At 38.4% G+C, this 17613-nt stretch overlaps 1 protein-coding gene across 3 annotated transcripts; it reads left to right on the plus strand.

The window, feature by feature from the left end:
• On the plus strand, positions 1–17485 carry LOC123513295 (rac GTPase-activating protein 1-like). 3 transcript variants are annotated; one of them, XM_045270388.1, is made up of 15 exons: positions 1–129; positions 1579–1705; positions 2886–3088; positions 4257–4440; positions 5148–5320; positions 6139–6259; positions 7428–7478; positions 9492–9634; positions 10431–10576; positions 11013–11136; positions 11904–12050; positions 12567–12814; positions 12955–13087; positions 13345–13575; positions 14912–17485. In XM_045270388.1, exons 2-14 carry the CDS (start codon positions 1633–1635, stop codon positions 13528–13530), a joined length of 1932 nt encoding a protein of 643 aa, XP_045126323.1. In that variant the 5' UTR covers positions 1–129; positions 1579–1632; the 3' UTR covers positions 13531–13575; positions 14912–17485. The 3 variants fall into 3 exon arrangements, with proteins under 3 accessions (XP_045126323.1, XP_045126316.1, XP_045126331.1); XM_045270381.1 differs by having other exon boundaries at positions 13345–13526; XM_045270396.1 differs by lacking the exon at positions 7428–7478 and having other exon boundaries at positions 13345–13526.
• Positions 17486–17613: the final 128 nt, after the last annotated feature.

Below are 17613 nucleotides of genomic sequence, written 5' to 3' on the forward strand. Positions count from 1 at the left end.
ATAGTGTTGCGGGAGATCCGAGGCTGAGGAACACGGAGGCAGTTTATATTTTTGTGTGTTTCCCTTGAATTTAACGTCGTTGGCATGTGCTGAAGCGGTGTGTGTGTGCTGCAGTGAGGCGAGCAACGGGTAAGTGGGCAAAGAAGGGGGAATAATGGCGGGAAGAGGGAAATAAGAGAGGTTAATGGTAGTTCCTGTTCGTTTGCCACTGTTTACGTTTAGATCTTTGAATGTTTAGAATCGTTTGGTTATTAGTGTGTGTTTTTTGGTGTTTGGGGTGATTGCTGGAGTGTTTGAGTGTTTTGACTTCCTTTAACGAGTGTTGTATGATTTTTGTGATGTAAGCCTGTGTGTGTGTGTGTGTGTGTGTGCTCGTTTTAGTGTTTGTGAATTAGTGTTTTGCTATCGTTTACTCAATATCACCATGGATATTTTTTTAGTTTTTCTATTTAATTTTCATATATCTAATGGGTGAAATAGTTGCATCTCATTATTTTTTTTATTCTTTTCTTCATTTTTATTTTTATTTTCCATGTAGTTAATGTGATATGGAATGCACGCCCGCCATTACTCCTGCTAATTATACCCTGTTTGATGTCTGATTTGTACAATACCCCCATGCTAACCTAACCAGAAGCATTGTGTAGGTTAGGTAGATTCTAGTTAGAGTAAGGTAGAGTAGCCACAAGAGAAAAACCAGGAACATGGCGGCCATCACAAACACAGTCCTAATCAAACCAAAACCAGAAGCATTGAATTGGTTAGGTCAAGTTAGGTTAGGTGTAATCTAGTTAAGTTAGGGTAGGGTAGCCACGAGAGGAAGATCAGGAACATAACTGCCATCACAAGCACAGCGGCCTAATCAAACCAAACCAGAAGCATTGCATAGGTTAGGTACAGTTTAGTTAGGTTAGGTTAGCATACCATACCATTGCCAGAAGAGGAAGATCAGGAACATGGCAGTCATCACAAGGATATCGGCCTAACCAGACTAAACCAGAAGCATTGTATAGGTTAGATATGGTTTTAGTTAGGTTAGGTTAGCATTGCATTGCCACAAGAGGAAGATTAGAAACATGGCGGGCATCACAAGCACATGGGTCTAACCAAACCAAACCAGAAAGCATTGTGTAGGTTAAGTTAGATACAGTTTGGTTTAGTTAAGTTAGGTCAGCATACCACATCCACAAGAGGAAGATGAAGAACATGGCAGTCAGCACAAGCACCACCACCACCCTTTCTCTCTCCTCACACACCAGTCCCACTCCTTTGCAAAGCTGTATTAGTTCAAATTGCAAATATTTCAAGATTAATTCCTTTAGTTCTGTGACGTGTTTTTCCCATTCATTCTGCTTACTATTTGGTGACTTTATACAACCTCACCAACTTATGTGGGAGATTAAAATAGTGAAGACTTTAGCCACTAATCTTCTGACCTCCGTAGACCCTTCCTAATGTTAATAAAATGGTCTAATTACACCCAAAACTCAAGGTAAAATTGTGTCTCAGTACTGAAAGGGTTAATGTAGTTTTATACAAGGTTTTAATATGTGTGTGTATGTGTTTGTGTGTTTGCAGGTCTGTTGAGAGGGAAGGGTGTGTGTTAGAGTGAAGGCCAGAACCACCACCACCATGGACTCACTCACCAGACAGTTTGATGATTTAATTCGCACCATGAAACTCCTGTCTGATCCCGCTGAGAAAAGTGAGCACCTCTTTGTTTTATTATTATTATTATTTATTTATTTTTTTTTATTATTATTATTATTATTATTATTATTATTATTATTATTATTATTATTATTATTATTATTATTATTATTATTTTTTTCATTTTTATTATTACTACTACTACTATTATTATTATTATTATTATTATTATTATTTTCATTTTTATTATTACTACTTCTATTATTATTATTATTTTTATTAATACTATTATTATTATTATTATTATTATTATTATTATTATTATTACATGTTTTTTTAATCTACCTATTTTATTTTATTTTTGTGTGTATTGTGAAGTTTTTTGGTTACTATTCTTGATTTGTTTATTCATTGATTTATTTTGTGTATTGCTATTTTTTCTATTAATTAATTTTGTTTATTATTATTATTTTTCTATTTATTCATTCATTCATTTTTTTTATTACTATTTCTTATTTTTCACTCATTCATTCATTTATTTTATTACTCTTTTTATTTCCTTATTTTTCTCATGTCATGCGTCATTATTATTTTTTTTTTTAGTTCTATTGTTATTTGGTTTGTTTATTTAATTGATTATTGTTATTTTCTATATTATTTATTTATTATTTTTTTCATTTATTGTTTCATGTACTATATAGTGAAAGGTCATTTATTTATTCTTTTTTGCGTTATTGTTATTTTGTTTATTCGTTGATGTATTTAAGTCAATTTAGTCAGACCTGCTCGGGAACTGGCATCTAAGTTCCTCCCCCCCTTTTTCCCCTCTTGGTCGGATTTCCCCGCGTACAATGAAAACAAATAAATAAATAAGAAGATCCTGACGTTCTTGATTCCCTGCCGTTCCTGGCCATCCCCCCTCTCTCCTCCCATGCCATTCTGACCCCCCTCCCCACCACCACCTCACCACACAACCCCTGCCATGACTCCCTACAACCTCACCCCACTCCTGTCTTTCTTGATCCTCCTACCACCTCACCACACCCCTGCCATGACCCCTACCACCTCACTACACACCCCTGCCACTCTTAATCACCCCCTGCCACCTCACCACACCACCACACAACCCTGTCATGACTCCTACCACCACCACACACCCTGCCATTCCTGACATCCCTTTTCTACCACCTCATCACATCCCCCCTGCTATTCTTGAACCCTGCCACGCTCTACAGAGTTCCTGGAGTTCACAGAAGGAGTAGAGGGGCAGCAGCGAGAGTGGCAGGGTCTGGCTGGCGAGGTGCAGCGACTACAGGAACAGGTGAACCAGAGCCAGAAGACTATCAAGAACCTGGAGATGAAGCTGAAGAACGCACGGCACTTGCTCGACCTGGAGAAGGGACGGAGGATTGCTGCCGAGAATGAGAAGAGAGATATGGTGAGGCGCGGTTTGGGTTGGTTTTGTGTCTTTGTGGTGGTCTTGTAATCCCTCTGCTGTGAGTCTCAGTAATGCAAGAAAGAGAGGAAAGAGTTAGTGTCAGTATTGCAAGAAAGAGAGAGAGAGAGTGAGTCAATAATGCAAGAGAGAGGGAAAGAGAGTCAGTAATGCAAGTAAGAGAGAGAGAGAGGGAGAATTTTTAAGGTATTTTCAAGATGTGTGTGTCATATTTGATGGTTTTAAGCTTGTGTGATGCCTGAGAGAGAGAGAGATTTTTAAGGTATTTTAAAGGGGTGTGTGTGCGTGTGTGTGTCTTTACTTGCTGACTCAAAGCTTGTGTAATGGCAGAGAGAGAGAGAGAGAGAGAAGGGTTAAGGTATATTGACTGTCTTTCATCCTTTTCCCTGCTTATTTCTTGGGTTTTCTCTCTTGCTTCTGTATTTTCTACCCTCAGTAATGCAAGGGTTAGGATTTATTGACAGTATTTCATCTCTCTCCCTAGTTATTTTAGGAACTCTTATTTGATTTTTTCTACCTTCTGATTTGAACTTTCACCATCACTGTTTTATAAGACTACATATTTATTTAGAAGAGTTTTTCATGGTGTTTCTTGTGTTGGTATTCTAGAAATGCTACCAATTTGTCTCTAGAACCATAAAAATCAGCTTAACTAACCCTTTCAGTAGTATGACACGCTTCCATATTCATTCAGCTTACTATTTGGTGATTTTATACAGCTTCAGGAACTCATGTGAGGGATTGAAATAGTGAAGACTTGACCATTAATCTTCTGACCTCCATAGACCCTTCATAACATCAATAAAATGGTCTAATCATAGGGGAATTTCAAGGTAAAAAATGTATCCTAGTACTGAAGGGGTTAAAAACAGTCACATCAATTTTATAAAGCTTCAGAAACTCATGTGAGGGATTGAAATAGTGAAGACTTTGGCCATTAATCTTCTGACCTCCATAGACCCTTCATAACATCAATAAAATGGTCTAATCATACACAAATCTCAAGGTAAAAAATGTATCCCAGTACTGAAGGGGTTAAAAAGTCATGTTAAGTAGAAGCTGATAATGTAGTGGTGATACAAGGAACTGTTTCAAAATATTAGGTTAGACATGGAATACACTACAAACTTCACCACCTCTCCTTCTGTAGGCTGGCCAGATCCTGCTTGCGGTGGAGATGCTGGCTCAGGGGCAGGTGGTGAAGACAAAGGAGCGACTAGAGCAGCTGCAGCATTCCTTCTCCTCTGAGGCACCGGGCCAGGGACACGGTCTGAGCCGCCAGCACTCACCCAATGGCCCCCTGTCCACTATCACCGAGGATCATGACTCTATTGGTGTGTGCCGGGGAGGGGCTCACATACATACACACACACACACACACACACACACATTCTTATTATTGTTGTTTTTACACGCACATTGTTATTTACACACACACACACCGCGTAGTGTAGTGGTTAGCACGCTCGACTCACAATCGAGAGGGCTGGGTTCGAGTCCCAGCGCGGCAAGGCAAATGGGCAAGCCTCTTAATGTGTGGGGTGTGTTCACCTAGCAGTAAATAGGTACGAGATTTAACTCGAGGGGTTGTGGCCTCGCTTTCCCGGTGTGTGGAGTGTGTTGTGGTCTCAGTCCTACCCGAAGATCGGTCTATGAGCTCTGAGCTCGCTCCGTAATGGGGAAGACTGGCTGGGTGACCAGCAGACGACCGAGGTGAATTACACACACACACTAATTGTTGTTGTTTATACACACATATTGTAATCATATACACACACGCACACTTTTCGTTATTGTTTTATCTAACATACTTATTTTCTCATGGTTGAACAGCTTACCATAATCTATTTAACTTAACCTTATATACTCTGACTTTACCTAACTTTAATTTAACCTAACCTAACCTAAAATATAAAACATAAGAAATTACTGCTATCCAAACCAAGCCAAAGTAAACTAAACCTAACCTAAAATAAAAAAAATATACTGACCTCAATCAAACCTAACCTAACCTAACTTGATCCCCCCCCCCTCCTCACAGGCACCATCCTCAACGTGTCGCAAATGAACATCACAGAGGAGGATGAGCTGGAGGACTCCCGGCTGCGTTCTGGCCGTTCCTACAAGCGCAAGTCCTCCCCCGACAGGCTAGACAGGTCCTCAGGGGCAGGGCGCAAGCGACTGTCTGGCAGGAAGAGTGGTGGTGAAGGCAAGGTGTGTGTTGGCAGGGTTTTGGCAGGGTGTTGGGTGAAAGGTGGGTGTTGGCAGGGAGTTGGTTGAAAGATGGGTTTTGGCAGGGTGTTGGTTGAAAGATGGGTGTTGGCAGGGTTTTGACAGGGTATTGTGTGGCAAGGTGAGTGTTGGCAGGGTGTTGTAAGGGTGGGAGAACCATTGTCTATCATTCACTTATTCTTTTTATCTTTTATTTATTCATTCTGTTATTTTTTCCTTTGTTACTTACTCATCACTTTCTTTCCTTTTATTCACTGTTTATCACTTTTTTCCTCATTCATTCTTTTCATAATTTTCTTCTCTATTATTCTCTCATTTTTTTTCCTTATTCACTCTCTTCATCACTTTCTCTGTTCATCATTTTCTTCCTCCATTTTTCACTCTTCATCACTTTCTTCTGTTATTCTCTTTTCATCTCTCTCTTCTTCCATCATTTACTCTTTTCATCTCTTCTCCATTATTCAATTCATCACTTTTCATTAACACTCACTCTGTTTAATTCTTTCCTCTATTACCACTCCTTCCATCACTTTCTTTCTCTTTATCATTCACTGTATCACTATTTCCCTTTTATCATTCACTATTTCACTCATTCACTCACCACTATCCACTCTGCATCACTTTTCTATCATCACTCTTTCCAACACTTTCTTCCTCTATCCTTCATTTTTTCACTATTTCCCTCAATCATTCACCACTATCCACTCTGCATCACTTTCATCCTTTATCATTCGCTGTTTCACTTTTCTCCCTCCTTCACTCGTCACTTCCCTCCATCACTGACTCTCTCTCACACACAGGAGAACAAACACAGCCTTGAGGTGAAGACAGAGGTGACTTGCTACACAGAAGGAGATGAACTGAAGGGTGTTAAAGTCGACATTCAGCCCTCAGCACCCCCATACTTGTCTATCATTGGTGGTGAGTGCCCCTTGTGTCTCCTGTGGCCCTGTGTGTGTGTTTTTTTTTACCCCTTCAGTACCAGGACATGTTTTCATATTCTGGTGACTATTTGGTGATCATAAACAGCTTCAGAAATTTACGTTGGAGATTAAACTAGTGAAGGCTCTGGCCATTAATCTTCTGACCTCCATAGATCCTTCCTAATGTAAATAAAATTGTCTAATTACACTCGACTCGTGGTAAAAATGCATCCCAGTACTGAAGGGGTTAAGTTTTTATTGTGGCCTATAGATTAATTTGAAGTTGTATGGTCACTATGATACTTTAAAGTGTTTATTGTGCTCTATGGATTAATTGGAAGTTGTATGTTGTTTTTAAGGCTTTTTTGTGCTTAATTTCATTTTGAGTCAGTGCTTGTGTGTTTTTCTAAGCTTGATTTGCTAAGAAACATGATAGTTTTTATTTTTATATGTTTATTTGATTGATTGATTCATCCATGTGCTTCTTTTATGGTGTTTGAGTCAATGTTTGGGTGTGTTTTAAGCTTGATTTGTCAGAAAGTTGTTTGCTAATGTGCTAAGTTTATTTTTTAAGTGTTCGTCAAGTTAAGTTTAGTTTTGAATCAGTGGTTCCGTTTTTATTCATTTATTTATTTATCTATTTATTTTTTGTTTTTATTTGTTTATTTTTTTTACCTTAATTTTGCTAGGAAGTTGTACAATAACTGGTACCGCAAGACACAAGGTAAACTAGGCTCAGAAATCAGCGGCATAGTGTGTCTCACTTAACATTGCTTCTGGTGTGGATTTGTGAGCGAGAGAGAGAGAGAGAGAGAGAGTGTTTGTCAGTGAGTGAGTGAGTGGCTACAAAACATAAGGTAAACCACACATGGGTACAGTACATAGTCTTGAGAGCCACAGACTGAGTGAGTGAGAGAGTGTATGAGTGAGTGATTGAGGGAGTGTGTTTGTGAGTGAGTAAGTGAAAGAGTGGGTTTGTCAGTGAGTGAGAGAGTAGATTTGTTAGCGAGTGAGAGAATAGATTTGTGAACAGAGAAAGAGAGAGAGAGAGAGTTTGTCAGTGAGTGTGAGTGAAAGTGACCACAAAACATAAGGTAAACCACACAAGGGTACAGTGTATAGTTTAAGAGTCACAGTACCAACAGCCTCACCTCTCGTTCAAGCAGGGGAGGGCGTGGATCTTTCATCAGAGAAGTCGTCACTGGAGAGCAGCAGAGGTAACACGGTGGCCTGTCTCGGGTGCCTGCTACATTGCTTCATGGGCTGCTTAGGGGGTAGAATATATGAGTGGTGGGCTGTTTAGTTGGGTTTAGTATATATATTTATTTATTTTGTTCATCTATATATATATATTTTTTTTATTATTATTATTTATTTATTTTTTTATATATATTCATTTATTTATTCATCTATCTTTATTTATTTATTTATTATATGTATTTATTTTATTTATTTATTTATACATATTTATTAGTATTTTATTTATTTATTTTTTTTTTTTGGGGATGTTCCTGGTTCATCTCTTCCTGGGGTGCGTAGGGGATAGACTGTTTGATTGGTGTATTGTCTATTATATTCTTTTTTCTTTATTTTATTATCTATTTATTTATTTTTTTTTTTTATTTATTTATTTATTTATTTATTTATTTATTTATTTTTTTTTTTTTTTTTTTTTTGTATTTTTACTCAGTTGAGGGTGTGATTGTTATTGTTATTTTAGTTATTTGTTTTGATTTTAAGCAGTTGAATATTGTTTTTACTTTTTTTTTTCGGATAAAACATAACTAACTTTTTTTCCCCCCTTGTGTGGAGGGAATGAATAACGTAATATTTCATTTTTAATGTTTATTTATTATTTTTTTCATTTTGCCCACTTCCCTCATTGATAACTCGGCAGTTGAGCATTTTTCTATTACCTTTCTTATTTATTTATTTACTTAGTGTGGGTGTAGATGTGCTGAATAAGTGAATGAAATGGGGTGTAGATAGTTTATGAATGGCTACGATTTTCTATCTTTTCCTCCTATCCTTTTTTCCGTTTCCCTTTTACACTTTCTATCTTTTCCTCTTGTATGTTATTATTTTATTCCTGTCTCTCTTCTTTATTTTCAGTTTTTTTCCTGTCTCCCTTCTCGTCTCCATCTTTTCCTACTTCCCTTCTCTTTTCCATTTTTTCCTGTCTCCCTTCTGCACTTTTCTATCTTTTCCTCTCTCCCTTCTCTTCTCTATCTTTTCCTCTCTCCCTTCTCTTTATCATCTCCTGCCTCTCTTTCATATACGCAAGATAGAGAAAAAAAAATCTATCAACGGCCATTATAGAAGAGTTCGTTTTCTATTTCTCTGGGAGTATAACTAACCATGTTTGTATTGTATTCTTTATTAAGGGTGAACACTATACGTACTAACAGGTTGCTGTATTATTAGTAAAAGAAATTACTAACCTTATTTGATTTTTTTTTTTTTTTTTTTTCCATTTTCTCTATTTCATCATTTATTTGTCTGTTTAGGAAAAACTGAAGGAAAGTTTTAGAGTTAAGTTGTAAAGTTTATCAATATTGTTTTAAGATTTTATTTAATTTTTAAGATTATTTGTCTGTGTTGAAGGAAGATGCTGGTATTATAATTTTTTTTGTTTATATGAAGTTAAAGCAAGAAATTATATGTATTCTCTCTTCTCTTCATTATTCTTTCTCCCTTATCCTCCCTCTTCTTATGTTTTATCTCTTTTTCTCCTCTCTTTTTCTGTTCATCATCTGTACTCTTCTGTTTCTGTCTTCCATCTTTTTATTTCTTTCATCATCTCTCCTGTCTTATCTTTTCCTCTCTATTCCCTGTTCTTTCATTCCCACAACCGTCCACATCTGTCAAGTATCCTAAATCCCACACCTGCTCTTTACCTATACTCTTCTCTTTCTGTCTTCCTTCTTTCATCATCTCTCCTTGTCTTATTATTTTCTCTTTTCTCTGTTCTGTCTCTCCAACATTCACCTACACTAGTACCTTTTTCCTCTTCTTTCTCTTTCTCTCTCTCCCTCTTGTCTTACCATTTTCTCTCTTCTTTTCTCTGTTCTGCTTCTCTCCTTGTACTTTTCTTTGTCTCTTTTCTCCTTTCATCATTTCTCCTTGTCTTACCTTCTCTTGTTTCCCTGTTTTCTCTTATATCCATCCATACCCCTCTCAGACATCCTACACTCAATCCTACATCCTGCTCATCTTCGTTACTGTTGCAGAGGATATGATGAGTCCTCTTAAGAAGCCCCCTCGCACCCCTGCCCCTCCACCCCCTACCCCAGCGGCAGGGAACAGGCAGGGTATGCTCTCCCCTTCAGTAAACTACAACTACATCAATCTTGGTACTCCTGTTACGCCTCAGGTATGTTTGTTGAATTCTTCAGTACTTCACACATTTTTTACCTTGAAATTTGTGTATGATTAGACCATTTTATCAACATTAGGAAGGGTCCATGGTGGTCAGAAGATAAATTGTTCAGAGTCTTCACTAGTTTTATCTCCAGCATAAGTTTTGTATAAAATCACCAAATTGTAAACAGAGTGAATATGTAAACTCATGTTTTTAGGATATTTTAAAACAGTTTGGCATGTTTTTAGGGCATTATAGTTTGGCATGTTTTTAGGGTACTTTATGACAATTTGGCTATGATTAGACCATTTTATCGATATTAAGAAGGATCCATGGAGGTCAGAAGATTAATGGTCCAGTCTTCACTATTTTAATCTCTGAACTTGTATAAAACCACCAAATTGTAAACAGTGAATATGGAAAGTTTTTATTTTTTTTTATTTATTATTTTTTTAAACAGTTTTGAATGTTTTTAGGGCATTTTGAGATAGTTTGACATATTTTTGGGGCATTTTAAGACAGTTTGGCTATGATAAGACTATTTTATTGATATTAGGAAAGGTTTATGGAGGTCAGAAAAAAATCCAGTCTTCACTATTTTAATCCCCCACATGAGTTTCTGAAGCTGTATAAAATCACCAAATAGTAAGCAGAATGGATATGGAAATGTATTATGGTGCTTAAGGGGGTTAATGGTGTGTATGGGTGTTTTTTACCATTTGTTTTATTATATTTATTTTTATTTGTATATCTCTCTAACAAGACCACCCCATGTCACCCCTCACACACCAATTTCTCACCCCCGCAGCACCAGGCATACAGCACCCCGACAAGCACCCCACACACCCCTGCCCTGCGTAACTACAGCTCGGCCAGCAAAGTGAATGGACGAACGCACGCTTTTGTTCTCAAGACGTCCTATAAGATTGATCACTGCCAGCCGTGTGGGAAAAGGTACTGTTGTTGTTGTTGTTGTTGAGTGTGTTTGTTGTTGTTTTTCTGTTTTGTTTGTTTACTTATTTTATGTTTGTTTTTCTTTATTTTGTTTGTGTGTTTTTGCTCTACGTTTTCTCTCTCTCTCTCTCTCTCTCTCTCTCTCTCTCTCTCTCTCTCTCTCTCTCTCCACATTCTATTTATTTTCATGTATTTTGACTGTTTTCTTTGCTTTTGTTCCAGTTTACCTAGTTTTGTTGTTCTATTTCACCCTTTTATTTATATATTTATTTTATTTTATTTATTTTCTTTTATGTAAGAGAGAAAAGTTGGCCAAGAGCAATGTAAAGAGAGAAATTAAATTAAAAAAAGGGCCCACTTAGTCACCAGTCCCCTAGCAGGTTTGAGAGTTAGCCAAAAGAAAGGGATAAATATTTTTTGTCTCAATTCGCCACAGGATCAAGTTTGCCAAGGCGTGTTTGAAGTGTCGTGACTGCCGGGCCATCTGTCACACCGAGTGCCGGGAGCAGGTGCCCCTCCCATGTGTGCCCACTGCCAACACACCCAACAAGGGCCCTATGGTGAGCTGACCCGTTTTTATTAGTTTTGTAGTGAGTTTTAGATTATGTTTTGTCAATGTTCTTTAAACTTTATCTAATTTCTTTCCAATGTAACTGTGGTCAATAGATATCTGTGTGTGTGTGTGTGTGTGTGTGTCTTTGCTAGTACCAGTCCCTTTTTTTGGTCTGTGTCTCATCTCTCTCTCTCTCTCTCTCTCTCTCTCTCTCTCTCTCTCTCTCTCTCTCTCTCTCTCTCTCTCTCTCTCTCTCTCTCTCTCTCTCTCTCTCTCTCTCTCTCTCTCTCTCTCTCTCTCTCTCTCTCTCTCTCTCTCTCTCTCTCTCTCTCTCAAATCATTTTTTTTTTCTTTTTGTTTCCATCTTTAGTTTTCTTCTTTCATTTTTGTTGTTAATTCTGTTGTCTTTCTTATTCCTTCATTTCTTTTTGTCAAATTTTTCCCTTTCTTATTCTTTTGTCTTATTCTTTCCTTCTCTTCTTTCCTCCGTTCTGTTCTCCTATTTTCTTACTTTTTGCCTTTGTTGTATTTCCTTTTATTTGTATCTTTCCTTTGTTTTTATTCCCTTCTCACATTTCTCCCTTTATTTCTTCTCTTTACCCTTCATCTCCTTTCCCACCTTCTACCCTTCATAGTAACTTTATTTAATTAGATACACCTGGATCAAAACACGCTCAAATCTGGAATATATTAAGCCGTTCCAAGGAATGTAGAATATACCCAATGAATCGTAATGAACCGTAGATTTAAATGCAGTCCTTTTCACTTCCTCAGGGCACCATTGCTGATTATGCCCCCTCCGCACCTCCCATGGTTCCTGCCCTGGTGGTTCACTGCACTAATGAGGTGGAGAACAGGGGCCTTACTGAGGTGGGAATATATCGTCTCTGTGGCTCGGAAAAGGATATTAAAGAGCTCAAGGTAATGTGTGTGTGTGTGTGTGTGTTATTTTAATTTTTTATCTTTTTTCTTCCTTTGATATGTTGGTGTTTGCTTCTAGTGCTTCTTTGTCTCTTAATTTATTTGTTTTCGTCCCTACTTCTTGTTTCATTTACTCCGCCTTCCCCCCTCCTTTTTTTATTTATTTATTTTTTCCTTACTTTCTTTTCCTCTTCTATTTATTTCTCTGTGCCATATCATCATCCATTTCTTCCTTTTCTCCATCACTTTCAGTCCCTCACCTTCCTTCTTTCTCCATCTCATTTCCCATCCCTCTCATCTGACTCCTACATTTTCCTAGCCTTCTTCGTCATCCCTTCCCATTTCTCCTCTCATCCATATTAACCAAGACTCTTCACTCTGGTTGGGGACTGGCATCTCTGTGGGCCTTTTTCATTTCATCATTTTTGTTGCCAGTTTTCCCCTCTTGTAAAAAAACACATGCTCTTTCTATCTCTGCCTCCATTACAATCCCTCTCGTCACATCCCCACACACAGGAGCAGTTTCTTAGGGGCCGTGGGCTACCTAACCTCTCCCAGCTGGACATCCACGTCGTCTCTGGGACTCTTAAGATCTTCCTGCGTAGTTTGAAGGAGCCACTCATCACCACTGTGCTCTGGAAGGACTTCACTCTTGCTGCCAGGGAAGCCAACCAGGACTGCACTGCCTCCCTCTACCAGGCCATCTCTGAACTGCCACAGCCTAACAGGGATACACTAGCCTGGATTATTGCGCATTTGCAGAGGTGGGTGTGTGTATGTGTGCCTCATATGTTAGTATACATTTATGCATACAAGCTTGATGCATTTCTCTATAATATGAATGAAGCATGCTGAGCCAAGCCATCAGTTGCCCTCATTGTCTTACACACACATACACACACAGGGTTGCAGAGTGTCCAGAATGCAAGATGCCGGTGACGAACCTGGCCAAGGTGTTCGGGCCGACACTGGTGGGTTACTCCAGCGCTGAGCCAGAGATGCACACCATGATGCAGGAGACTCGACTGCAGCAACTGGTGAGGCACAACACTTGGCCTAGGGATGTTGGTTAGGTTAGGTTAGGTGAAGTTAAGTTCAGGGAGAGAAAGGGGAATGATGAACTCTTAGAGAGATGAATATGAGCGACACATACCATAATGCATACAAAGCCATCACACTAATTTAACCTAACTAAACCATCACACTTACCTAATGTAACCAAACCATCACACTAACCCAACCCAGCCTAACCTAACCTAACCTAACCTAACCCACCCTACCATTTACTTCCTAGGTGATGGAGAAGTTGCTGGAGATATCATCTGACTACTGGAATTCCTTCATCCAAGTGGCAGACGAGAACACACAGCCAATAGAGCCACGGACACCTGACTTTGGGGGCTCCATGCTGGGTGGTGTGCCTCGCTCCACCTCCCGGCGCCGCTCCCAGCTCTTCCGCACCCCTCTGCAGTCTAGGTGAGGGGTGGGGGCAGAGGGAGGAAGGGAGAGGAGAGGCAGTTGAAAGGTAAGAATAATGAAGGGATGGGAGAAAGGATAAGAGAGAGGGACTGAGAGAGCAAGGAAGAGAAGAATGAGGAGTAAGGAGAGGAGAGGTAAGATGGAAAGGTAAAAATAATGAGGGGATGGGGAGAGAGAAGAAAGAAAGGAGGAAGGGAGAGGAGAGACAGAATGGAAAGTTAAAAATGATAAAGGGAAGAGGCACAGATGAGTAAAGTGAAGGATGAGGAGGAAGGAAAGGAGAGGTAAGATGAGAGAGTGGGGAGAGAGAAGAGAGAATGGACAGAGGGAGTAAGGAAGAGAAGAGGCTGGGTGGAAAGGTAAGAGTAATGATGGGAAGAAGGGTGAGGAGGAGAGAAGAGGTAAGGTGGAAAGGTAAAAATTATGAGGGGACTGGAGAGAGAGAGAGAGAGAGAAGGGTGTGGAGGAGAAAGGAAGAAGAGAGGCAAAGTGGAAAAAAGGTAAGAATGATGAAGGGAAGAGTAAGGAGGAAGGAAGAGAAGAAGCAAGGTGAAAGATATGAATAGCAAGAAATGGGGAAGGGAAGGAAGAATAGGAAGGAGGAAAAAGAGAGGAGAGACATGGAAGAGAAGGAGAAAGATGAGAATAAGGATGAAGGAAAGAAAAAAAGGAAAAAGAGTGTAGATAATAACTTAAAAAAGAAGAAAAAACTTAGATAATGAATGAAGTTTGTGTTCATATCACTTAATAACATCTGTATTTTCTATCAGTTAAAAGAGAGAGAGAGAGAGCAGGAGTACTTTCTCTTCACTGTCGGGGTGCAAGGAGAAAGGGACCTGTGAATGAGTGTATGTCTGTCTTTATTTTTAGGAGAGAATGAGAGAGAGCCTTTGTGTATTTTCTAATGGTGTGATAGCTTATTGAGTGTCTTGTAAATTAATACTCTCATTTATTTTTTTTTGTTCTTCCTATTTTCTTTATTTCCTCTTCATTTCCTCATTCTCTTTTCTTTCTTTTGATTCTCCTGTTCTCTTACTTTTTCCCTCTTGTATTTTGCTTTTCTTTCTTTCTCTCCTCTCCATTTCCTTTCTTTCCTTCTATTTTTCTATTTTCTAACTTTTTGCCTTCGTATTTTTCCTCTTCCTTTTTATCCTTTTCTTTCCTTGTCTCCTTTTCTTTATTCTCTTCTCTTACTTTTTACCTTTTTGTCTTTTCTTTATCCCCTTCTTTCAAATTAATACCTTAATCTATTTTTACTCAGTCTGTCTTGCAAATTATTACCTCTCACCTATTTTTACTTCCTTCCCTCTTCATTCTTCTGTGTTTAGTTTCTCAATGTGTCTTGGGTTATGTCTCCTGCATTTGACATTGTAACATTTCAGAGACAGCAACAGTCACCACCCACGGAAATAAAGGAGAGTAGAAGCCTAGTGCAGCAGTTTTGTCCTGGGATATTGACACTAGGAGACAAGAACTGAGTGTGTGAGGATGTGTTTGTGGAGGCGAGGGAAGCAATTTCATCCCCACACCACCTCACACTGCCTTACCTATGCCGTCTCCATGTTGCCTTTGTCCAGTTGGTGTATTCTGTATATTCATTCTTGTATTTACTCACATTCCCATAGTTGTTGTGTCTATTGAGTCGATCTGTCAATGCGTTTAGTGTTGAAGGTGTTAAGTTAAGGTTTTATATATGCCATTTATATTTACACAGTTTCACTTAGTCCTGGCTAGCTATATTTTTTCAGTTTTCTAGCACTTATATAGCTGTGCATAATGTTTTGTATATTTTTCTAGTTTTCATACATTTATACTTATGACTAATGTGTTCTAGGAGACAGTTACATAGATCCTTTGGTGATTCATCTATTCTATTACTCTGTTGTATTCCTCATCCTTATCTCACCAAAGGAATGGCATCTCCCTGCTGGCTATTGCAGTCTGTATTATCATTTTTACACTGCTTACTTGGTTATTGTCATCTCTCGCCTGACTGCTAAACTGTCAGTCTAATATAGGATAAGACTATTCAACAGATCTTCACTTATTTTACTTGCTTCCTCCTCTGTTCCCTTGGCTGGTTATCAAGATGGGCTATCTGCAGGGTGGTCTGTGCTTGCAGGGACTGGCTGTTTGTTTAAGTGCCTACTTCTATTTATCCCTGTTTACTCATGATCTTGGTAAGGTGATAAGATGCAAGGATTAGGTATCAGTATGGAGATTATGTGCCTAAAGACCTGTATTGCATGTATAGCCTTGAGTGTGTTTTGGAGGTATGCATACACACTTGGCAGGATTACAACTGTACAAGGGTTAGTTTGTGTGGAAATGCATATAAACACTATTGGCTGATAAAATGCAAGGGTCTTAATTTTGCTAGAAGTAGGGTGTTATTGATAGCTTTACTGTACAGCCTCTCATATCCTGGTACTCTCCACACTGCTCGGTTCTGGTTACTGGGAAGCCCTCGCTGTATTGGCCAGGAATAGTAGAAGTGCCGCTGATGTGTTCCGTAACCCCTAGAAACATGCATAATATTAACTGGACCTGTTATTACTTAGCCTTATGTTATCTCTCATCCATAATTTGTGTTTTGTTATTGATGTTCTCATTATTTTATACACTACAGTGAAGTATATTTGTTTATTGAGTACCTCATCATTTGTTGTTGGATTGGTAATTGAAATTCATATGGTTTTAATTACATATGACTTTACAAACTCCAGTTCATGTTTAGAAAATGTCACATGTGTATGATTTATATGCTAATGTTACAGGCTTTTCTTGGTGCTGACTGTGACATGTTCCTTTACTTCCTTGTCTCTTTTTTTTCTCTTTATAACATCCTTAATGCCTGTCTTGATTTACTATGTCTTTTGTTTTTCTTTCTATCTGACCAGCACCTAATCACAAAATATTTCAAATGGACAGACTTTCTTGATCATATTTTGTCTTTTTTCTGAGCTTTTTCACATCTGACTAGCTCCTCCTACCTTACAGTTTCCCTGTCCCAAAGATAAGAAGACACATCAAGCAGTCTTTAACTTTTTTCCATGTTTCTTCATCTCTTCTCTTCCTTGACTCAAACTAAGATACCTCCAGCTATCCTCTTTTTCCACTTCCAGCTTTCCACTTTTTTTAAACCTTCAGCTATCCTTCACTTTTTCCTCCTCCAGCTGTCCTACACTTTTTCACCTCCAGCTCTCCATTTTTTATTTAATTATTTATTCTTTTCTACCTCCAGCTTTAAGTTTTTCTTAACTTCTGTTGTACTTCTCTTTTTCTGTACCACTTGACGGTCTCCTTTCCTTTCTACACATGACGGTAAAATGATACAAACTTCTGACAGATCTTAACTTCTATTCTTTCCTACCACAATTTTGTATATCCTTCTTTACCTGTTCCCTCCTTGACCTACACACAAGATTCTCCTAAAGTCCCTTATTAAACTTTTCTATCCTCTATGTTATTTTTTTCTTGACTAACAAATAGGATTATTCCAAAAACACTACAACACTTAACATTTTCCTTTCTTTCAGTCTTTTTAAACTTTTCATTCTCTTCATTCTCTATTTTTTTTTTTCCTTGAACATAAAGATAATTCCAACAGCACTTCACTTTTCTGTTCCACTCTACATTCTCGTTTCTTTTCACCAACACAGCAAGTAATCGCAATATCCAACGTACTTATTCCTTAACATAGAGCAGAGGGGCCTTCCTTGCATTGGTCTCCCTCTGGACTCCAAAATGAACAGGTCTGGGCATGTACATATTGTAAGTTAAGGTTGTGTATTATAGTGCAAGCAAACCACATGTAAACTGCCTCACTAATACTGTATTGTGTCAGAGGATGTGTTCAACTCCTCATCTGGAATCCATGTGCTATGTGATTTCTTTTTTTGTAATTTTCTACGCCAAACCATCTTTAGTGAATTCAATACATGTATCTGATGACTTGATTGTGTTGTGCTTGTCACCTTGTCTCACCACTATTGTAAGGATTGTTTGCATGGTGACACAGAAGCAAAACGAGAGAAAGGAAGGTTAATTTTGTCTTTTGTGACAGGAATACGAGACTTTAGCA

This window comes from Portunus trituberculatus, chromosome 5 (genome assembly GCF_017591435.1).
Source record: "Portunus trituberculatus isolate SZX2019 chromosome 5, ASM1759143v1, whole genome shotgun sequence".
Lineage (NCBI taxonomy): Eukaryota > Metazoa > Arthropoda > Malacostraca > Decapoda > Portunidae > Portunus > Portunus trituberculatus.

Coding starts and splice junctions, on each gene's coding strand:
- LOC123513295 (XM_045270381.1), top strand. CDS start 1,633: ATGGACTCACTCACCAGACAGTTTGATGATTTAATTCGCACCATGAAA. Junction 6,260..7,427: donor ATACTTGTCTATCATTGGTG/GTGAGTGCCCCT, acceptor TCGTTCAAGCAG/GGGAGGGCGTGGATCTTTCA. Junction 13,088..13,344: donor AGACTCGACTGCAGCAACTG/GTGAGGCACAAC, acceptor TTTACTTCCTAG/GTGATGGAGAAGTTGCTGGA.